Source organism: Corapipo altera, unplaced genomic scaffold (assembly GCF_003945725.1).
Source record: "Corapipo altera isolate COAL_440 unplaced genomic scaffold, ASM394572v1 201, whole genome shotgun sequence".
NCBI classification, from domain to species: Eukaryota; Metazoa; Chordata; class Aves; order Passeriformes; family Pipridae; genus Corapipo; species Corapipo altera.
Genome location: NW_020884940.1, coordinates 384,637 through 406,553, shown reverse-complemented (window position 1 = coordinate 406,553; position 21,917 = coordinate 384,637). Strand labels below are relative to the sequence as shown.

At 63.1% G+C, this 21,917-nt stretch overlaps 4 protein-coding genes across 5 annotated transcripts; 3 read left to right on the top strand and 1 right to left on the bottom strand.

Moving 5' to 3' along the window:
- Positions 1–1,695: 1,695 nt before the first annotated feature.
- LOC113955643 (gap junction beta-5 protein-like) lies at positions 1,696–2,537 on the top strand. Its single transcript, XM_027661377.1, has one exon. The coding sequence runs from the start codon at positions 1,707–1,709 to the stop codon at positions 2,535–2,537; it is 831 nt and encodes a 276-aa protein (XP_027517178.1). The 5' UTR covers positions 1,696–1,706.
- A 3,990-nt stretch (positions 2,538–6,527) lies between these two features.
- On the top strand, positions 6,528–10,729 carry GJB3 (gap junction protein beta 3). The gene is made up of 3 exons (XM_027661378.1): positions 6,528–6,732; positions 8,838–9,625; positions 9,912–10,729. The coding sequence occupies exons 2-3, from the start codon at positions 8,868–8,870 to the stop codon at positions 9,925–9,927; spliced, it is 774 nt and encodes a 257-aa protein (XP_027517179.1). The 5' UTR covers positions 6,528–6,732; positions 8,838–8,867; the 3' UTR covers positions 9,928–10,729.
- A 926-nt stretch (positions 10,730–11,655) lies between these two features.
- On the top strand, positions 11,656–14,593 carry GJA4 (gap junction protein alpha 4). The gene is made up of 2 exons (XM_027661376.1): positions 11,656–11,750; positions 12,421–14,593. The coding sequence occupies exon 2, from the start codon at positions 12,441–12,443 to the stop codon at positions 13,470–13,472; it is 1,032 nt and encodes a 343-aa protein (XP_027517177.1). The 5' UTR covers positions 11,656–11,750; positions 12,421–12,440; the 3' UTR covers positions 13,473–14,593.
- Positions 14,594–19,898: 5,305 nt separating this feature from the next.
- Positions 19,899–20,844, bottom strand: SMIM12 (small integral membrane protein 12). 2 transcript variants are annotated; one of them, XM_027661433.1, is made up of 2 exons: positions 20,589–20,838; positions 19,899–20,231 (listed from the first exon to the last, which is right to left on the bottom strand). In XM_027661433.1, the coding sequence occupies exons 1-2, from the start codon at positions 20,790–20,792 to the stop codon at positions 20,103–20,105; spliced, it is 333 nt and encodes a 110-aa protein (XP_027517234.1). In that variant the 5' UTR covers positions 20,793–20,838; the 3' UTR covers positions 19,899–20,102. The 2 variants fall into 2 exon arrangements, with proteins under 2 accessions (XP_027517234.1, XP_027517235.1); XM_027661434.1 differs by having other exon boundaries at positions 19,899–20,844.
- Between the last annotated feature and the right edge of the window lie 1,073 nt (positions 20,845–21,917).

Below are 21,917 nucleotides of genomic sequence, written 5' to 3'. Positions count from 1 at the left end.
CCATGAGACAGGGGCTGGACCTCAAAGAGGGGGGTTCTCTGAGCTGGGGACTTGTCCTGGGAGGGCTCCATGCTCTGGCATCAGGGAGGGGTGATGGGGAAGAGGCTTGTGCCAGCTTGCAGGTAAGGGGAGCATAGATAAGCAGCTTATTAATTCCCAGTAAAATAATCAGATACCACCCACTTGTCAGAGGGTGGGGAGGGATAAAGGCTCTCCTAAAGTATTGCCATGGTGTGAAGTTTGAGTAAAGAAAGGATTACAAAGGGAGGTGTTTGACTAGGCAGCTCCTGGTGCCACAGGCAGGGGCTCCCAGGGCTTTGGCCGTGTTGGAGCAAGGGCAGATGGGTGCAGGGAAGGGATGGAGGGACCCCAGGTTGTACTGGGCACCCCAACACCCCTGCAGCATCTGAGAACACACAGCCCTTCCCTGCACAGCACCAGGGTCAGGCCCCTCACACTGTGGGGCCACCCTTCGCCTCGGGAAATCGGGCAGCTTATGGGACACGTGGGGATCTGCCTCGAGCCTCATCCCTTCCCCCTGGGAATCTCCTCCTCGCTCCCAGGAGCCCGGGAATGACTCATGTGGTGCCTCTTGCACAGGTGATGCGTTCCTGCCAAGAGCAAGCAACGACCTGCAGCAGCACCGGCCTCGGCGAGGGACACCTCGGGTGAGTGGTGTGGGGACCCTGCTCTGCCCCAGGGACGTGGGGCTGGGGCTGGGGGAGTGCATCTGCCCACCCTGACCCCGGAGTGATGGGCTCATCCTGCGCTGCTGCCGGAAGCGTGCACGGAGGAGGAGGAATCAGGGGTTTGTGTGTGTCCCCAGGGATCCACCGGGAGAGATGGGACCCAGCGGCTCCCACAGCAGGGCCGTGCACTGGGACGTCTGTGTGAGCAGGAGCACGGGCTGGGCCGGGCTGCAAAGAGCAGGGGATGTGTTCACCCCTGAGAGCCCCTCGGCGAGGGGGAATCTGATTGTTGTTTTCCTGATAATGAAATATTTAAGGAGAGTCGGTGCCAAATGCAGCCCCAGGGGCCCCGCTCGGTGCGGGGTGTGTTCCTCCAGCACGGCCCAGACCAGGCTCAGATCAGCCACGCAGGGGCTGGGGCTGGTGAGCACTGGTGGCCACCCAGCCCTGGGTCAGCTCCTCGGCATTGCAGGGGCCGTGCAGCCCCCCCCAGCCCACCCAGTGCCTCTGCTCTGACACGGGGCACAGTCGGAGCAGGGCTGGGGAGGGCAGAGGCACCGGCAGATTCCAGCGGTGGGAGAGGACGTGGCCGGGTGAGTCACGGCCCGCCTGCTCCTCGTTGTTGTCCGCCCGGGCCAGGCCTGGCAACGTAAGGAAAATTAATAACAAATACCTGGGCAACGAGGCAGGAGCTGGGGCGGGCGGTGCAGGATGGGGGCTGAGCCATGGGCCAGAGCTGGTGGTGGCTGGAGGATGCCGTGGCTGCTGCAGAACCCCAGGCTTTGCCAGGTCCCCCTCTCTCCAAATTGGGGGACTGTGCTTGGTGGAGACACATCACCTGGACCAGGTCTGTGCTGGGGCACATGTTGGTGGGGTCCCTGCATGTGATCGTGGGCCAGAGAGGGTCCCAGGAGCTGTGCCTTGGGGCACAAAGGGGCTCTAGTGGGGGCCTCTCGCTGCTCCCTGGTGACACAGTGTCTTCCCTCTTCCCTGGCCAGCTAACGGGACCGGGGAGCCATGAACTGGAGCACGTTCGAGGGGCTCCTCAGCGGGGTCAACAAGTACTCCACAGCCTTCGGCCGCGTCTGGCTCTCCCTCGTCTTCATCTTCCGCCTGCTGGTCTACGTGGTGGCGGCCGAGCGGGTCTGGAGCGACGACCACAAGGACTTTGACTGCAACACTCTGCAGCCGGGCTGCACCAACGTCTGCTTCGACCACTTCTTCCCCGTGTCCCACATCCGCCTCTGGGCCCTGCAGCTCATCCTGGTGACGTGTCCGTCCCTCCTGGTCATCATGCACGTGGCCTACCGGGAGGCCAAGGCGCAGCGGCTGCGCGAGGCCGGAGGGGACGGCTGCCACCGCCATCTCTTCGCCAACCCCGGCAAGAAGCGGGGCGGGCTGTGGTGGACGTACCTGCTCAGCCTCATCTTCAAGGCCGGCGTGGATGTGGTCTTCCTCTACATCTTCTACCGCCTCTACAGGAACTACACCCTGCCCCGGCTGGTGAAGTGCGAGCTGCCCCCCTGCCCCAACGTGGTGGACTGCTTCATCTCCCGGCCCACCGAGAAGAACATCTTCACCCTCTTCATGGTGGTCACCGCCTGCGTCTGCGTCGTGCTGAGCCTCGCCGAGGCCGCCTACCTGATTGGCAAGCGGTGCCGGGAGTGCCTGCAGGCTGGTGGTGGGCAGAGCCGGCGGCACAGCCAGGACTGCCCGCTGCCCTGTGCCGAGCCCGTGGGCACGGTGGGACAGGTTTTCCATGGGGCAGACTACAAACCCCCCACGGCCACCATCCCACCCACGGCGTCCTGCCCCAGCACAGCGTCCGAGGAGGAGGCTCTTTCCTAAAGCTGCCCGGGACAAAGCAGGAGCCTCTCACCTGCCGGGCACCTTCATCCCCCTCTTCCTCCTCCGTCCTCCAGTGCAGGAGCGCTGGTGGGGACAGTGCCTTGGAGCTGGGCTGTGCCTGAGGAGTCTCTGCTTCTCCTGTTCTGGGGAAGACACATGACATCGTCCTGCTGAATTTGGGGTAAACCACGTGCTGTAGGACACGTGCAGTGCCCGAGAGCCACGGGGACCAGCAGCTCTGTGGCAGCTGTGAACTGGCAGCAGTGCCCAGCCTTTGAGCTGGACAGACACCCTGATCCCCCAAGGAACCCATCTCCCTGTCCCTCAGCCTAAATCAGCCACAGTGTGGGTGCCGGGGCCGTCTCAGACTGATGCAATCGTCATTAATAACACTCATTAGCCGAGTGGGGACAAGAGCAGGTCCCTGGTGCCGCAGCCACCGCGGGGAAGCGCAGGCGTGAGGATCCAGCCAGGCAGGCAGCGCCCGCCGTGGGCTGCTGGATCATCCTGCCTGGCCAGAGGAAAACACCCCAGCAAAACAGCTGAGTACAGGAGAGGAAAAACACCCCAACCATTGATTAAACAATAACGTTAAATGGCAGAATCTGATCTCATTTATTGCTGTGATATGTCGCACTGGGCCGTGACGTGAGCGGCGCTGTCCTTTTGGAGGCCATCACCAAGCATTAGCTGGGATGAATAATTCACAATAATTTCATGGCAAATGCACTCGTAAGTAACATTAACATCGAACATGTAGCTCGATCTGTTACTGGTTTCTCTTTATTTAGAGGGTGCGATTATTATTTTTTCCATGAGCAGTGACAGCACTCGCTGGCTCTGCCCCAAAGGAAGCAGCACAGGGAGCAAGGGAACACCATCCCTGTGGCCTTTAGGATCAGGGCCATTCTTGGTGACAGTTCATTGCAGCTACTGCTGCTCCAATGAACCAGCTCCCACTTGGGCAAAGCTGAGCCCCTTCCCACAGCTCACCTTGGGGAAAGGACCAGCTGGATGTGCTGGAGGGGGAGGCAGAGGGACCACTGTGACCAGGGGGATGCTGAGGGGGATGCCAAGGGCAGGCAGGGCTGCAGCACTGCTGGATGGGAGGGCAGGGCCTGAACCAGCCACCCCATAAGGGTGAGGATGGTGGAGAAGCCCTGGGGGCATCCCAGCCATCAGCCCAGAACCCTCTGGGCACAGCTCCTTGTGCTGACACCACCGGGGTTGGAAACCTTTGGGGTGAGAGGCAGATGGTGGAATACAGGTAGGTTTTTTTCCCACCTCCTTCTATGTGAAGCTGTGCTTGGTGTCTGCCTCCCTCCCATCCGCTCCCATTGCTGGATCATCCACCCAAAAGTTTTCTTTCCTGAGGCCTCTCACTCACGCCAGAGAGAACACAAAGTTGTTCTTTGTGTGCGAGCCGTTGCCCCGATTTAAAGAGCATGGGCTGGGCTGTTTGTTTTCCAGCAAGGTTGGCTGCTCCTGCTCCGGGCTGTCCCGTGGGTGAAACCTCGAGGTGTTCCCTGACACTAATGGGGCAGAAGATGAGCCCCAGGAGAACCTCCCTGTCCCACTTCCCCACATCAAAGCACAGCTGGAGCTGCTGCCCCGTTGCGAGAGACCTGAAGATCCAGTTGCTGGGTGTTGTTGTGCAGTTCTGTGGTGCTCAGGGCAGACATTGCAGCTGCTCCACAGAGCTCAGGGTGTCTTGCACCACCCAGGCTTGGGATCAGCCCTAACCAGCCCCACAAACGGGAGTGTTTGGCTGGTTCTTTCTGATGTGTTTCCCCCCGAGCTGCCCCGGTCGTTTCTGCAGAAATGGGGGTCTGGGAGCTGGGACATGTCCTGGGATACAGAGGCAGGACCAGTGTCAGCAAAGCAAATACACTGGGGGGTGTCAAAATAAAAGTTGACTATTTCCCAGATTTTGCATCATCACACAGGGAATCCCCCTGTATGTTCTTGTGGGGTCCCAGAAGAGCCCCTGAATTCAGGGGAGAGGGGATTTGAAAGAAACCCACCACTAACTGCAGCCCAGTGGAGAGGACTGTGTGTGCAGGTCAGGGGTAGCCTGGCCTCCCCAGCCTGGGCTTGTTTCTTCCCTGGCCAAACCCTGCCTCTCCGCTGGGAATTGAGGAGAAACTCTCTGATTTATGTCCAGTGTGCTGGAACAAGTGGCTGCTCCCAGGACCCCGTGACTCCTGTGCCCTGTGCTCGTGGGGGAGCCTCATCCCTGGGGACGTGGCCCTGGAGCAGGACAGCTGGGATGCTGTTGGCAGGCAGGAAGCTGAAATAAAAGGCCTGAGTCCAACCTCCTGTGACGCCCCATTTAAGACTCTTTAAAAGAGACTTGGAGGTTTTTCTGCCACTGCAGTGGCCACCTGCTCCTCTGATTGGGTTTTTCCTTCGAGGAGGATCCAAGGTGGGGCCTCTGGCTGTCACTGGGTGTTTCAGTGTTCACATCTGGCACTGAAGCCTTTCACCCATCACCCCGCTGAGCTGGAGCAGGGTGGCAACGTGGTGACATACCCGGGGCACATACCTGAAGTTCTCACGTGCTGAGAGCTGCTGAACCATGCTGGCACCTTGTCCCTGTGCCCACACTGGACCAGTTGGCAGAGGGGTGGTGGAAGGGGCACAGGGATGTGCCCTTTGCTGGCAAACACCCAGCTCAGCACTGAGAAACACTGCAAAGCACGGGGTGTTTCTGCTCCCCACCCAACTGCCTCAGGGAAATCTGCCCAGGCCAAAAGCACCTGAACTTTCTCACCACGGCCACGTGGCCTCTCCTGAAATTCCAAAATTGCAGGCAAGAGACTACCCAAGGGGGGGTCTGGCCCCCCCGCTCTTACAGGGTTTGGCCTCAGGGCAGGGAGCTGCTGCCTGCACAAGAAATCAGAGCTGCCAGTGGTTCTCTACAACTTCCCTCTCTCCTGGGTTTGTCATCTCGAGGGTCACAGCCCCCAGATTCCTGACAAGCTCTCTGCAACAACATAGCTCAAATTCCTGATCCTGCTGATAGGACAAGGCAGTTCCTGGCTGAGGGAGCTCCCACTTTGCTCTTGTCCAGGATGGGGGTTCCTGTGTCTGCCCCCTCCTCTGGGCTCACCCCACTCTGCACCCCAGGCATCTCCTGGGCTCCCATTCCTGTGTGTCCCCAGCTGGGCAAACCCTCACTTGCTTTATTTGACCTTCTGGAGCCAAGAAACCTCTGGACAAGCGGCTCCTTGTCCGCCAGGAGAGCGGGGAGCAAACCTCTCAGGCACCAAGCACCCAGGGGCTCTTCAGATGTGTCCCATGGGAGGGGTGGCCCTGGCAAGGCTCCCGTGAGGCTCCCTTGCCACTTGTCTCCAGGGCGTGCCAGAGGATGCCGGAAAAGCCTCAGGGCACTCTAAAGACCAGGTGAACCGAAGGCAAGGGGAGGCACATTCCTGCCAAGCTGTGTTGGCAAAGACCTCAAATGGGGCTGCTCTATGGGGCATCCACCTGCTCCAGCAGGATGGGGCTGACTCAGCCTCCTGGGAGCCACCAGTGCTCGGGGAGAGGGACACATTCCAGGTCCCACGGGGGCACAGCTGGAGGCAGCAGCAGGGCAGGGTCCCGCTGCGTGGGGACCCTGCTGCCATCCTGCTGGTTGGGGAAGGTCCCATCAGACCGTCCCGGCCCCGCCAGGGCGGTGGCTGCAAATTCCTGTTGGTTGGAGATACCAGGGAGCTGTTGCAAAACTCTTACTACAGCAAAATCATTTCAGGAGTTGAGTCATCTGTGGTTCTTAGCAACTGGTGCTGGTGGCCCCACAGCTGGGGGCCAGTGCAAGGCCAGTGTCCATCCCTGTCACCCCAGTCCTGCTGCTGGGTCTGCAGTGCCCAGACCACCCTGGTGGGGGTCAGGGCATCACCTGGCAGGAGCTGCTGGTGTTGCACGTGGAGGAATCCGGCCCCTGTTGATGTCCTTTGTTGTTCAACCCGAGCGTGTGTGTGCATGTGCACAGACAAGAACCTCTCCAGGAGCTGTTTGCCAGACTCACCCAGTTACTGGGAACTGAACCAACCACCCTTCCCCTCCCCACACACACTCAGCTCCACAGACAAGCCCTGGGTGTGCAGGAGGGCTGTGGCTGGGAAGGAGCTTCCCAGCTCCGAGATCTGCCTGGATCTGGACACCTTCCTGCGGCTCCTTCCCTGCGGGACAGGTACCTCCAGGGGCACAGGGTGCTGGGGAGTTGCTGGGGACCTCCGGCCATGGGGGACAGACCCCGTGGTGTAACGGGGCACAGTGGGAGCTGTGTTTGGTGTGACGGGGTGCAGGTGGGAGTTGGGTTATGGCTGGGACTGTTGGGCCTGCAGGGGCCAAAAGTGGGGACCTCAACATCACACAGAGCCACGATGGGACCCCCCAGGCCGTGCCAGGGCTGCTCGCCTGGGGGGTGACACAGGGGGATGGCACAGCGTGGCACCCCCCAGGAGCAGGAATGGCCACCCCAGGCCTTGCTCCTCTGTCCCACCACCCTCCTCGTGGACTGAGCCCCCCAGAGACAGTGGCTCTGCTGTGTTTGCACCCCACAGAGGTGGGAGCCGGGCACTTTCGGGTCCAACGCCCCGTGCCCACGCGGGGCAGGACGCGGCAGTGACGCAGCGGGCTGGCATTCCGGGGGCTGGCTGGCGAGGGTGCTGAGCTCTGCGGGAGGCACACGGGCTCTGCCGGCACAGCTGAGCACACCTGAGCGCTGCCCCTGCCCTGCCTGGCACCCAGCCAGCACCGGGGGGAGCTGCGGGGCTCCCAGAGCACAGGGACTGGCACGGGGCTCAGCACGGAGCTTGGCATGGGGGTCAGATCCCCTTCCCACCCTGCTGCAGGTCCATGGCTGGAGCTGGCACTGGGCTGAGCTGGGCAGGTGGGTGCTGGGTGGATTGCTGGCAGGGCACTGGGGGTGGGGGAATGGGTGAATTGGCAGGTGGGGGGGGGGGGGGGGGGGGGGGGGGGGGCAAGGGCCCTGGAGGTGTGCAGGGACCAGCCCAGTGTTTGGGAGGAAAGCAGCAGCTCCCCTCTCCTGAGTTTAAAGGAGCTGGTTCTAAGGGCTGGGTGGGAATGCTGTGGTTGTTCCCCACCCTGGCTCACTGGTTTGCCAGGGAGGACGATCTGTTTTCAGCAGGGTGGTGAATGAAGGTGGGCATGGGCAGAGGCACTGCCCTGGCACTTGGTGGCACAGGACTCCAGCCCGGCCCCACTTGGCTCAGCTGCTTGCCGAGGTGTCCCTGTGTGGGAGCAGTGTGGGAGCAGAGCAGTGGGTCTGGGGCTCGCTGCAGGGTGGCTCTGGCCAAGGCTGGGCTCTCGGGCAGCCCCGTGGGCTCCGAGCAGTGCTCCAGGCTCTGTTCCTTCCCTGCAGCCCCAGGACACTGCACTGTGCAGCCCCCCCCCTGGATGAGGGGACCCTGATCACCAGAGTGCCATTGCACCCCGGCCATGCCCCGTGCTGGGCACTTCCCACCCCACAACTCCCGGTGAGCAGGGAAGGAGCCTGAGCCTCCTCCAGGTACGTCTCAGAGGGCACCGGGTTGGCCACGGGCAGCGGCAGCTCCTTAAAAGTGGGAATGACCCAGCTGTGGTCCTGTGAATCCCTTTGTCAGGGCAGGCACCTCCACAGCACAGAGGGTTATAAAACCCACACGGGTTTGTAAATCCAGGTGCAGTAAAGCTCTGGGTTGGGCTTTATGTGCCACCCTCCTCGTGTGGGGCAGCCCCAGGCTGAGCTGTGGAGCTGCTTTGGCCGTTGGGGCCTCCAGTGTTGCTGCCGGGGGCAGGAGCGGGAGCAGGAGCAGAGCCCCAGCCAGGGTAACATGCTGGTGACACGCACGGACTGTCCCTTTCTGCTCTCATCTGTGCTTGGGCTGCCTCGGGCATCACCTGTGAGACAGAAAAACCGGTCCCTGGCGTGTCCTGGCAGCCCAGCATTGCAGCAGCCACTTCCCCTTCGGCTGTTGATCCTGGCTCACTCCAGCAGATCTGCTGCCGGTTTGCACCAACACACGCAGTCAGGTGGGGGGTTGGTGGTGGGGACTTGGCCAGGTGGCTCATCCCTTGGGGCAGAGGCTCTGCCAGAAGGAAGTGCTGATAGGTTGAGTCACCTCTGTCACCAGGAGAGCGTGGGGAGGGGTTTTACTGTGTGCAAGGGTGATGGTCCCCCCGCCCCACATGAGTGCAGTGTGGTGGGGGAGTACAGAGGTCAGTGGGATTCAGTGCAGTGAGGGACACGCACCTCCCATTGCTCCTCACCCTCCGCTCCTGCCGCCTCTCCAGGTCGGGTGACTTTGGTCTCCACCGGCCACCATGGATTGGAAAACACTGCAGGCACTGCTCAGCGGGGTCAACAAGTACTCCACAGCCTTCGGCCGCATCTGGCTCTCCGTGGTCTTCGTCTTCCGTGTCCTGGTCTACGTGGTGGCGGCCGAGCGCGTGTGGGGTGACGAGCAGAAGGACTTTGACTGCAACACGCGACAACCGGGCTGCACCAACGTCTGCTATGACTACTTCTTCCCCATCTCCCACATCCGCCTCTGGGCCCTGCAGCTCATCTTTGTCACTTGTCCCTCCCTCCTGGTCATCATGCACGTGGCCTACCGGGAGGACCGCGAGAAGAAGAACCGGGAGAAGAACGGGGAGAATTGCCCCAAGCTCTACAGCAACACGGGCAAGAAGCACGGCGGGCTGTGGTGGACCTACCTGCTCAGCCTCTTCTTCAAGCTTATCATAGAGATCCTGTTCCTCTACCTCCTACACAAGATGTGGGACAGCTTCGACTTGCCACGGCTGGTCAAGTGCACCAACGTGGATCCCTGCCCCAACACCGTGGACTGCTACATCGCTCGGCCCACCGAGAAAAGGGTCTTCACCTATTTCATGGTCGGAGCCTCCTCCATCTGCATCATCCTCACCGTCTGTGAGATCTTCTACCTCATCTTCAAGCGAGTTGTCCGCGGTGCACGGAAGTGGAAGAAATCCACCAAGCGCTCCGTCAGCTACAGCAAGGCCTCCACCTGCCACTGCCACCTCAAGTCGGAGGAGAAGGACAACAAGTCCCAGACTAGGTGTGTGACAGCCCTGACTGCTGTCTGAAGGGTGCTGGGAGGGGAGGGTGGAGGGAGAAAGTGTCCTGGCCTGTGCCAGGGATGGTTGGCACCAGACGTGACCACCAGCGATGTCACCGCCGGACTCTTCAGCCAGGACCTCGATGGCTGGGAGGGGAGGGGGACAAATCCATGGGAACTCTCCCGTCTGGGACCGTGGGCACATCTCCAGGTGTCCCAGTGGCGTGGTGGCAGGTGGGTGCTGGCTGCCTGTGGGCATGCCTGAGGGTGTCTGTTCTTCCCACAGAGGAGAGGAGCTGTGAGCTCGCCCGTCCCACGTGGTTCACATTCCCCTTGGCCCAGCAGCTTTTCCAGCCACCCCTGAACCCTCAAGAGTCAACCTGTGTGAAAAATGACTAAACCCAACAAACTAACATCCCTGGAGAGAGACCCATGGGTGCTTGAGCAGACACAGGTAAGGCGAGGGCAGCCCTGGAGCTCTGCCAGATGCACAGAGTAGTGCCACAAGCTTGGACATCACAGCAACACACAGATCCTCCCATACCTCCTCAGGTCCTCCAGCTCTGCTGCTCCCATGGTGAGTGTGAGTGCACTCCCTGGTGCCCAACCAGAGCTGATGTCACCCAGCATGGTGGCAGTTCCAACTCGCTGTGCCTCACAAGTGCACAGTTCCAAGCACTGTTTCATCCCCCTGTATTTTGTACCAAAAAACCCCAAAGGAATTCCGGGCTCGGCACCACAGCAGGAGCTCTCTTCATGCACCTGAGGCAATGACAGAGAAGCAGAGCTCCAGGCTGTTGCTGACTGTTCTCTTGGCCCAGTTTGCCCAGTTTGACAGTATTGGGGCAGGGCATCTTCTCTCCCTTGGCTCACACGAGCGCCGTGCCACGTCTTGCCCAAATGCCACTGCTGTCTCTGCTGCTTCCCTTGGTGCCTCTGTGTCCCACTCACCTCGGATGGACACGTCACATATGGCACAAGCTACAGATCCAATAAAACATTGCTTGGAGACACTGGAATCTGCTCTGTCCGCTGGAAATCGGGGGGACTGGTGAGGGCAGATGACATGGATTTGCAGAGGTTCCCCAGGAGCCCGCAGCCGGGTGCTCCTCATCCGCCCGAGCCGGGCAGGGCAGTCGAGCCCCGGGTCGGGCTCACTCCTCCCGCTCCGCCTCTCCCGGCTTGTCACGCGTCGTTAAACCTTAACTCAGCAGAACCGCACGCTGGCCCCCAAGGAAATCAAGGAAGGATCAGCATCAATTATTTACTAAACCTTGATAAGTATTATAATAAATAGAAATTATTTCCATTTAATCTCTCCATAAGCAGCGCTAGCGGAGTGTCCGCTGTTCCCAGCTCCGCTCGGCTCACCCGCACTCCGCAGCCCCACGAGCGTGTTGTGGTGTGTGCCGAGACCCCCGGCAGCAAAGCTCCGTCTGAAACTCGCGGGCAGGTCCCGGGCAGGGCTCCCGTGGGGCTCATCCCGGGAACCGGCGGGATGCGGGACCGCGGCCGCGCTCCGGTGGGGCTCCAGCACCACCCAGCGCCCGCCGCGCCGCACGGACCCGCGGGGGCAACCACGAGCGGGCAGGGACGGAACATCCCCGGACACAGGGCGGGGGACGGAGCATCCCGGGGACACCCCGCCGGGCAGGGGATGGGACATCCCCAGGGCGCTGGGCGGGGGACGGGACATTCCCGGGACACGCTGTCGGGCAGGGGACGGAGCATCCCGGAGACACGGGGCAGCGGACGGAGCATCCCCGGGGTCCCTGCCCCGCTCAGCGGGTTTGCCCGGTGGCGGAGCCGCAGCCGGGGACGAGCGGGCGGGAACAGCCGGGTTTCCCACTGTCCCCCACCGGCTTCGGCCCCGACGGGTCCCGGCCGTCTCTGGGGGTCCCCGCTGCCCCCGCCCCGCCCGCCGGGGCCGCCCCCTCGTCGGGGGGCGGTGGGAGGGGGCGGCCCCGCACACCTGCGGCCCGGCCCGGCACTAAGCCCCGGCCCCCCGGTTTCCTGCCGCGCTCCTCCCCCGGGCCCCGCACGACCGGAGCCGCCGCAGATCCCGGCCCGACCCCTCACACTCAGCGCGGCCCGAGCCCGGCGGGACGTTCCCGGCGCAGCGGAGGTGAGTGGGGACCGCCGGGACCCCCGGGATACCCGGGATACCCGGGATACCCGGGATACCCGGGATACCCGCGCCGCTCGGAGACACCGTGCCGGGGACGGGGCACCCCCACCGCGGGCACCCCCTCGCCCCGCCGCTGCAGGGGTGCCTTTAACGGCACGGCCGGCACTTCTGCGCTTAATTAGTAGCGGTTAATAAGGAGCCGGGGCTGCAGCCGCCCTCTCGCTCCTTCCCAGCCGGGCTGGCGGGGCTGAGCACCCGCGGGCTGCGGGCTGGGCTCCAAGGGGTCCCCACAGCAGGAGGAGGTCGGTGAGGGGTGCTAGGGGTGCCCTGGGCGAGGGGAGGGTGCTGGGGGTGCAGCGTCCCACAGCCATGAGCTGCGGGTGCTGTGGGCTGGGTGCTGCTGGGGCAGGTGAATCCCTGTGCTGCCTCTTCTCCCCCTGCCCCGTGTTCCTGCACTGGGCAGGGGGAAGCAGAAGGAGCCCTCCAGGTCTCAGAAAGCCTGGGCGCTTCCCTCAGGTGTGGAATGTCCCTCAGTGGGTTTACTGGGACACTCTGCAGAGCAGCTGGATCCCAAAAAATCATGGGGGTTAGGTGGCCCTACCTGCCCTGTGCTCCTTAGCATGGAAAGAGGGAATTGATGTGCCTGCTCTCCCCTCTCTGCTGGCAGAGGCACAGGCTCCCTAGAAGATGGGTGACTGGGATTTCCTGGAGAAACTGCTGGACCAAGTCCAGGAGCACTCGACCGTGATCGGGAAGATCTGGCTCACCGTGCTCTTCATCTTCCGCATCCTCATCCTGGGCCTGGCCGGGGAGTCCGTGTGGGGGGACGAGCAGTCGGATTTCGTGTGTAACACCAAGCAGCCGGGCTGCACCAACGTCTGCTACGACAAAGCCTTCCCCATCTCCCACATCCGCTACTGGGTGCTCCAGTTCCTCTTCGTCAGCACCCCAACCCTGATTTACCTGGGCCACGTTATCTATCTGTCCCGGAGGGAGGAGAAGCTGAAGCAGCAGCAGAGTGAGCTTCGGGCTGTCCACAGCAAGGACCCGAAGATCGAGCAGGCCCTGGCAGCCGTGGAGAAGAAGATGTCCAAGATCTACGTGACAGAGGACGGGCGGCTCAAGATCCGAGGGGCGCTGATGTGGACCTACATCATCAGTGTGATCTGCAAGAGCATCTTCGAGGCTGGTTTCCTCGTTGGCCAGTGGTACCTGTACGGCTTCTCCATGGTGCCCCGCTACGTGTGCAAGAGGGACCCCTGCCCCCACCAGGTGGATTGCTTCATCTCCCGCCCCACCGAGAAGAGTATCTTCATCATCTTCATGCTGGTGATGGGCCTGATCTCCTTAATCCTGAACCTCCTGGAGCTCTTCCACCTCTGCTGCAAGAACCTGCTCAGCAACATCAAGAAGGTGTCGGGGCCGGTCGTACCGAGCCGGGACGTCTTTGCCCAGGACATGGTGTCGGATCCCTACGCACCCAAGCACTACCCGTTCCTGCCCATGGCCGAGAGCCACGTGCCATCCTACCAGACCTACAACAAGCTCTCCAGCGAGCAGAACTGGGCCAACTTCCACAACGAGGAGAGCCTGGCACTGGGCAGTGGCAGCAGGCCCCTGTCGGACCCCTACACCCCCCGGGCTGCTGAAGCCTCCGCCCCGGAGGAGAAGCCGTGCAGCCGGCCCGGGAGCTCGGCCTCCAAAAAGCAGTATGTGTAGTGCCAGGCTGGCCCTGGCTGGCAGGGGGACCTTCCCCTGTCCCACCTGCCTGCAGAGGTGCTGCCTGTGGGCAGGCAGCTGCCTCCTGCCTGGTGCTGTGCCTTAGGGACACACTCCCCTCCGGAGATGGGATGCTCGGGAGCAGGGCTGAGCGCAGCCTCTGCTCTCTTCTGTTTTCCCCAATGACCCCGCAAGGAAGGAAACTGCAGAAAGTTCCCCGGGACGCCACGTCCCGTGTGCCTCGCTCCGGGAAAGGGAGAAATCCCTGGAGCCACCCTGTGGAACAGGCTGTCCCTGGGGCTGTAGCAGGAGGCTGCTGGCCATCGGGAGCTGCGGCTCGGGCGGACCCCAGAGCCTCTGCCGGGCTGAGAGCCGGGAGCGTGGCCGTGGCCGTGGGAAGCTGCTCCCCCCCAGCCTCCACACGGAGCAGGCTGAGCCTGGGACAGACACGGGAAGCTGGGCTGGAGCAGCACTGACAGATCCTGGCCACCAGCCCCGTCCCATTCCAGTGACCCTGGCATCTGTCCAGGGTTTGCTGCCGGAGCTACCCCCTCCCCATGGGACACAGGGGGGTTAATCCAGTGGCAGCTCTGTCGTGACCAGCAGATCCCGATGGCTGCAGGGTCACCACGAGTGACCCAGGAGTGTGAGTTCCCCCTGCCCTCCCAGCCCTGGACCCTTTCCCATGGGATGTGTGCCTTTAAGTTATTTTTAACCTGCTGGCCTGAGCACGGAGCTTTCTGTCTTAAAGGTGCAGTTTGCAGGGGATCTGGGGAGCCCTGTCCATGTGCCTTGGAGCCCTTGGGGTTATGGGGAGGAATCAGACCAACAACTTCTGGTTTGGAGGGTCACTGGGTTTTATTACTTTGCACTAGTCATCTCCTGCTGTGGGCTGAGGTGCCGGGGGGGGATGGAAGAACCAACTGCTACCATGGGACCTGTCCCCCAACTTCCCCAGCCCACCGATGCTGTGAGAGGGGATGGTCCTGCTGTGACCAAAGGGCTGAAGGTCCTGTGTGACCCAGGCACGAGTGCAGGATGTGGGCACTGCCCTCGGTGCTGTTTCCTTTCCCCCTGGCAGACTCGGTGTTGCATCTTGTTGAATAAAGTTGGATGAATGAGAAAAGGTGAAGTGTGGTGTGACTGTGCTTCCTGAAGCCTCCAGCTGATTCTGGGAGGGCAGGAGAGGGTTTGGGGCTGAGGGAGGGGGAAGGATGCTGTCCTGAGAGTGATGGGACTGGGGGGGAGAGTGGGTCACTCATCCACTGAAAGCACAACTGTCCCTGCTGTAGTGTCCTGTCCCCTTGAGCCCAGCCTCAGCTCAGGGTTCTGACAGGGCTGTCATGGGGGCCCATGGTGGCCCCAGGCAGAGCTCAGCCCCTCTCCCTGTGCTGCAGATAAACCCAGCAGAGGCCCTGGAGCTGCTTGTGGCTGCATAATAGGTGGAAATGAGCTGCAGATAAAGGCACACAATGTGGCTGGGGCGGTTGTTTAGTTTCTCTGGCTGAGCCAGGCCAGGGCAGAGCCTGCTCTCTGCCAAGGGCCTCTCCAGCAAGGGTGGAACGGGCTAAAAATACCCTGGAGAAAATGAAATATGGGTGATACGGGGCAGTATCGCTGCCATTGGCCCCTGGAGGAAATGAGGAGGGAGGCACCCGGCTGAGCTGCCCTTGGGGCAGAGCCGGGCTGGCAGCCGAGCCCACCCTTGGCTTCCTCCCTCCAAGGGATGAGGGGGGTGAAATCCCCCTGGGTGGGGGCCTGGGGTGCACACCACCAGCTCCCAGCTCTTCCCTCTGTGAGGATGCTGGGGTAAACCCTGCCTGAAATAACTCTGCCCTGCTCCCACCATCTCCAGAGGGACCCTGCCCTGCTCCCACTGTTGCCCGATGGGGATCCCCTGGGCCACCCTGGGGAGGCACAGCCCAGTATTCCCTGGGGAATACTGGGGAATATCAGAGCTGCAGAGCCCCACTGTGGCTCTGGGGAGAGCAGCCCAGGGCAGGGCCAGGAGGACGTGCCCGTGTGACAGGGATGGGAGCAGCCATGTTTACCCATCTCTGTGTCCCCCTCTCACCTCCCCGCTCTCCGGGACTCCTATTTTTGTTGGCACCAGGGGAACATCACGCTTTTCCCAGCGACCCCGCAAGGTGGAAAACAAGACGGCCGAGCCCCTGGACACGGTGCCCAAACACAGCTCGGCGTCCCACTATTGTTCCCGTGTTGTGACAAAGAGCTCGGGGCAGCCGGAGTGACCCTGAGCCGCCGGCCCCGCCGTGGCACACGCCAACAACAACAGCGAGGGGCTCACCTGCGGGGAGGGGGCCGGGGTTGGCAGCGGCCCCCCCAGAAGGAGGGAGGGCGGCCCTTAGGCAAATAAAAGTTTGGAGCTGATAAGGGCCCGGGCTGGCCCGGCACAGCCCTTTGGCACAGCCCGGGGACAGACAGTGGCCGGCCTTTCTCACACCTCCGCACTCCCTCCTGAGTAAACAGGTCCCCCCCTCCCCGGTGCCTTTCTGGGAACGGCACTCGCTCCCCCAGCACTGGGATGCTGAGCCCTGTGCTGGCACAGGCAGCCCGGGGGCTGCAATGAGGGGACTCATCATGGGGCACCCCCTGAGTTAGGGAACACTTTGGGGCAGCTCTGCCAGTCCTGGAGGGGCCACACGCTCCCTGGGACCCCAATTCCCTCTGGGGGTGCTGATCTAACAACAGTCACAGCCCCCAGGAGTCCTGTGGTTCCTCTGCAGAGATGTTTCTGCCCTCTTCCCAGTTAGGACCAGTCTGTGCTGGGCTCTCCCTGCCCAGTTCTGCCATGGTCTGGGGCAGAGGGCTGTCCTGCTTGGAAAGCTCTGCCATAGACACTGGATGAGCACCAAGGGGGTTATTTTTAAGCTTTCCCAGTGCACAGCAAACAGCAAGTGTCTAAATCTGGCCTGCTCTCAGGAAGAGCCACAGCAGGAGCAGAATCACAGCTGAGGGGGAGGACAGGCAGAGGGATGGGCAGGGCCATGGCAGGCAGGGGCCCTGTCCATGCCCAGGGCTCTGCCCACAGCTTCCCAGTGCCCCATTTCCCACACCCCTTCAGAGGGAGCAGGACCAGGCAGGAGCATCCTCCCAGGCCAGGCACGGAGCCCTGTCCACAGCAGCACTCACCATCAGGGCAACCCCAAACCGGGCGCAATCCTGCCCTTTCCAGCGAAGGAAAGGCAAACCCCACGGAGCTCCCTTCCTCCCCGGGGTTATATTTAGCCCTCCACGCGCGGGCACGGCAGACAATGCACCCCGTGTGGGAACTGCGGGCGGGAGGAAACGAGCTCAATAGCCCCGACGACTTCCCGCATCCTGACATTGTCGCTCCCCCACCCCGGCCACTTCCTCGTGTGGAGGCACCAGGACCGCGGTGCCCACCCCGGGATGGGTCCTACCCCTGCCAGCAGCTCAGGGCATCGTCCTGATGCGACACCGGGCGGGCAGGGGCTGCTGCCTGCAGAGCCGGGGGCTTTTCCTGGCATGGGAAGGTGGATGCTGTCTGAAAACAAGGAGCTGCGGTGGTCCTGGGGTGCTGGGGATGGGGAGTGAGCCCTGGGCTGTGGCTGCTGGAAAAGGCAATGCCGAGCAGGAATGGAACAGGTCCCACTGCAGCTGTCCCCAGTCAGGGCTCAAGAGATGTCACTGCTCCTCTCCCACGGTACTTCAGGGCCTTTGCCGGCCACAGAAGGAGCCACCAGGCCCAGCCTGGAGGGAGCCATGGCAGGAAGAGGCAAGTGAGATGTGAAGGCTGGGAAAAGGGCAAAACTGGAGCCTGGGAAAAGCCTGGGCTGGGAGGGAGCAGATGTCCCCAGGGGCTGTGGGGGACGCGCTGAGGGGATGAGCTGTCTGCTCTGCCATGCACCCTCTGGGTCCCCGAGCCACGGGGACACCACACCACAGGCAGGGCCAGGGTGTCCCGGGATCACCGCGCTGCGCCAGGACGGGACACGGGAGCGTGAGTCCCTGCAGGCCCCAGCTCCCCCCCCCAGCTCCCACACTGCTCCTCTCTCCCAAAGTGTCATCACCCTTCTGAGGAGGGGACGGCCGGCCCCGGGCCATCCCCGTGCCAGCACAGGGTCACATCACAGCGTCCCCAGCCCTGCACAGCTGGTGTATCCCTGTCTGATCTCACCGGACGTCCGCTGCGGCCATCCAGGTGTGCTGAGAGGCTGGGGGGGGGGTCTCAGTGCCCCCCATCCTGCACAGCAGCTGTCCCAGGCCCCTGAGCCACCCCAGGGAGCTGGGGCACAGCTGGCTCCCGGCATCCTGCCTCCGGAAACCACCACCTGCTCCTCTCGTGAGCTGCTCATGATGGATCCCGGGGACAAACCCAGCCCTGGGCAGGGCAGAGGGTCTGTCGGGAAGCTGCAGCCACCCTCGGAGCCAGCAAGGCACCTGTCAAGGGCACCACAGCCACCTTGACCCCCTGAGCCTGGGACATGGGCACCATGGGCTGGGCAGGGACAGGGAGCACTTGTGGCTGCTGGATTCAATCCCTGCTCCATGGCACCATGTAGCCACAGCCGGCTCTGGACAGGGGGTTATCCCTGAAGCTGGACAAGCCTTGGAGGATGCTCTCCCACAAAATGCCAGCCTCGAGGCCAGGCATGGGACTCCCTGTCTGGGGACAGGCTGGCTGCTGGCACAGCTCCTTGCCACACTCCCACTGCAGTGCCCAGCTGGGCCATGCTGGGAACAGCTGGATTACAAACCCGCTGGAACAGACCAAGGAGCTGTGTGTGAGCAGCTGAGGGCAGGCTCGGGAGGGCAGGTTTTTATGATAATGGTTTATTCAGCAAAGCTGCCTCTGGCTCTTCGTGAGCCACCGTGGCTGCTCACCCCAGCCCCGAGTGCCTCCCGGCTCCTATTCTTGTCCCGCTGGCGCTTCCCAGGCAGCACATTGTTGGGATTCAATGGGAGGAAGGGAGGGCTCAGGAGAAAGGCGACGGGGCTCAGGGAAGTGGCTTCACCCGTCCCAGCGCCTGCGGGAATCCACAGCCCCACAGCCAGGGGGACACACGGGAGTCCCTGGACACATGGGAAACAGCTGGAAGCACAACAGGCAGCCAGGACAGGCGCAGGGCAGGGACTGCCCTGCCAGGTGCCATCAATGCCCAAACTGTCACCATCAGGGCTCAGCCCTCCCCAACGGCATCACTCCACCACCACGCCAGAGCAGCCCCCCCGACCAGCACTGCATGGGCCTGGGAGAGGAAACGGGGCAGCGAGGCCTCCCCAAAGCCCAATTGTGCCCGGCCAGGCCTGGGAACAGGCGGATCAATGGGCTATAAACAGCCGGGGGAGCCACTCTGGCGTGGGGGGAACAAAGGCACTTTGGAGCCGTTTCCGAGCTGGTCCCAGCTGGGGAAAGGGACACGGCCCTGCTCCCACCCCGGCACACAATAGGGACCAGCCATCACCCCACAGCCAGGCTGGGAAAGCAGGAGGCCAAGGACAGGGGCTACTTCAGGGGACAGTGCTAGCCTGGCAGGAGGATGAGGCGGTGGCACTGCGATCCCCAGGGCAGGTGGCAGCGGGACAGGGTTGGGACAGGCTTTGCATCACCCCCAGACTCCTTCTGCACCTTCTCCACCAGGCTCAGCTGCCCTCACACACCGTGGTGGCAAAGGCTGGAGCATTCCTGGGCTGTGAGCCTGGCCTAGGGCAGTGATCCAGCCCAGGACAGCAGCTTGGGAGGCAAACAGAGCCAGGGCAGGGCAGTAAAGCTGTCAGCGGGGCAGGAGCTGGCCCTGAGGCTGCAGGACAGAGTGTGTGAAACGCTGACTGGCTGCTGACTCGGGGCTCTGCTCCGGGCACGGCAGATTTATGGTCCCCGGGAGGGGAAGGCCGGGCTGGGGCAGCACTGGGGCCTTGCTCAGGCACCACGGGAAAAAACAAGCTGGGAGGCAGCGATAACCCCAGCCCCGGCCTCGGCCTGGCTCCCTGCTCAGCACCTCTGGCAGGGCTTCGTCCCTGCTCTGCCAGCAATGCCCGAGGCTGGAGGGGACACCGGCCACCAGTCCCAGTGCTCGCTGCCAGCCTCTCCCTGCCAGCCTCTCCCTGCCCAGCACCCCAGCAGGACCACCCCAGTCCTGTGGGACCCCACCCACCCCACCGACTGACACAGGCCCTGTCGCCGAGATAAGGAGGTGGATGGGAAGCAGATGACGTGGCCGGGGGAGCCAGGAGGGAGGCACAGCCGCAGCACGGGCTGGGATTTCGGTGCCTACCCCTCCTTCCTGCCCACCACCCTGCTGCCAGGCCCCGAGGGCCGTGCCCAGCTCGGGACAGCGATGGCATTTGTCCCACTGCAGGAGATGCTTCTTGAACACACAGGGAGCAGAGACACTCCCTGAGCCAGGGCTGGGGCCGTGCTGATGCAGAAGACACAGAGGCCCGAGGACTGACAGAAGTTTATTGTGGCAGAGGGCAGAGATCCCCCTGTTCCCCACACACCACCACGACAGAGCAGGGCCAGGACTTCCACCTCCCTCTGTCACCCTTCCTCGCAGGGATGATGCAGAGAGGGGTCCCCAGAGATCTCCACCACTGCCCAGGCTCCCGTGGGTGTAACGTGGTAGCGTGGGGCTGTGTTGGGGTTCACCAAGAGCCACACGGCATCTGGAAGCAGGGCAGCAGCTCCTCCTGCTGCCGGTGCTCAGCCTGACCCCATCTCACGGCACTCAGGTCCAACCTTCTTCTACGGTCACGCCATGGAAGAAGCCAAACCTGAGGAGACACAGGTGGAACCAGGCCGGGAGGGTTCTGTGCTTCAGGGGCCAGGCCGGGCCGGGGGCTGATGAGCTCCAGCCACGCTCCGCCTCCTCGCAGGGCCCCCTGCCCGCTCCCACCGGGGTCTGGGGGCTGTTCCTTGGCCACATCCACGGCGCGGGCGAACCTGACCCTCCGGAGGGTCCGCAGGGGCAGGGGCCGGGCCGGTGGGAGCTGTGCAGCTCCAGGGCAGTGCCGGCGGCCGCTCCGGGGCACGGCCTTTGCCCCGGGAACCCTTTATTAACTCTTTTCGGGGCGGTTCCTGTTGAGCACGGCCCGAGGGGCGAACTCCAGCTTGTCCTTCAGGCTCACCACCTTGGTCAGGTCCTCGCCCGCGATCTCCTGCAGCTTGCGGTCCTCCCGCAGCTCCGAGATGCTCTTCTCGTCCTGGGCCGTGGCCGGGGGGTCCCCGCGCAGGAACCACTCGAGCTGCGAGCCCACCAGCCCCACCACGAAGGCCACCGGGAAGGTGACGTAGGGCGCCTTGGAGCGCACGGCCGCCCACAGCACGGACCACATGGCTGCGGACAGCGCCGGGAAAGCGGCACCGCCCGCGACCCCCGCGCCGGGACCCCCCCCCCCCGGGCCCGCAGGGACCCCCCGCCCGGCCCGGCCCGGCCCCGCTCCCCGCGCCCGGCACCGCCCGTTCCGGTCACCGGCACCGCCGGCGGGGCCGCACCGCCCCCTGACGGAGACCGCGGGAACTGCACCGCGGGAGGAGCGGCCGGGCCGGGACACGGGGGGGACACGGGGGACGGGGACATGGGGGGTACGGGGGGATATGGGGGGCACGGGGGGCACAGGGGACATGGGGGACACGGGGGGCACGGGGGGATATGGGGGACATGGGGGGATATGGGGGACGTGGGGGACATGGGGGACATTGGGGACATGGGGGGATATGGGGGACATGGGGGGCACAGGGGGCACAGGGGACATGGGGGGCACGGGGGGCACGGGAGGACATGGGAGACATGGAAGGAGATGGGGGACATGGGAGGACATGGGGGACATGGGAGACATGGGGGACATGGGGGACATGGGGAGATATAGGGGACATGGGAGGACATGGGAGACGTGGAAGGAGATGGGGGACATGGGGACATGGGAGACGTGGAAGGAGATGGGGGACAGGGGGGGACATGGGAGACGTGGAAGGAGATGGGGGACATGGGGACATGGGGGGGCACCTGGTGATGCCCATGGGGAGACCCACGGGAGGAGACCCACTGTGGGAGTCACAGGGGAGGAGTCACAGAGGGAGATAAGGGAGTGACACAGGGGGTTGTCATGGAGAGAGAGTCACGGGAAGACACCCATGGGGGTGTCACAGGGGGATTCATGGGGGGAGTCAGGGGGGGAGAGCCATGGAGAGAGACCCACGAGGGGAGTCAGGCCAGGAGTCACAGGGGAAGACATGCAGAGATATCCAGGGATACACATACACCCACGGCAGGAGATCCATGGGGAGAAACACGTGGAGACAACCATAGGGTGAGACCCATGGGAAGAGTCACGGGGTGATACCCACGGGGAGACCCCTGTGAAGAGACTCAGAAAGAGAGAGACCCACTGGGAGAGAGCCATGGGGTGACCTATGCAGGTACCCACGGGGACACCCATGGGGACATCCCCAGGGAAAGA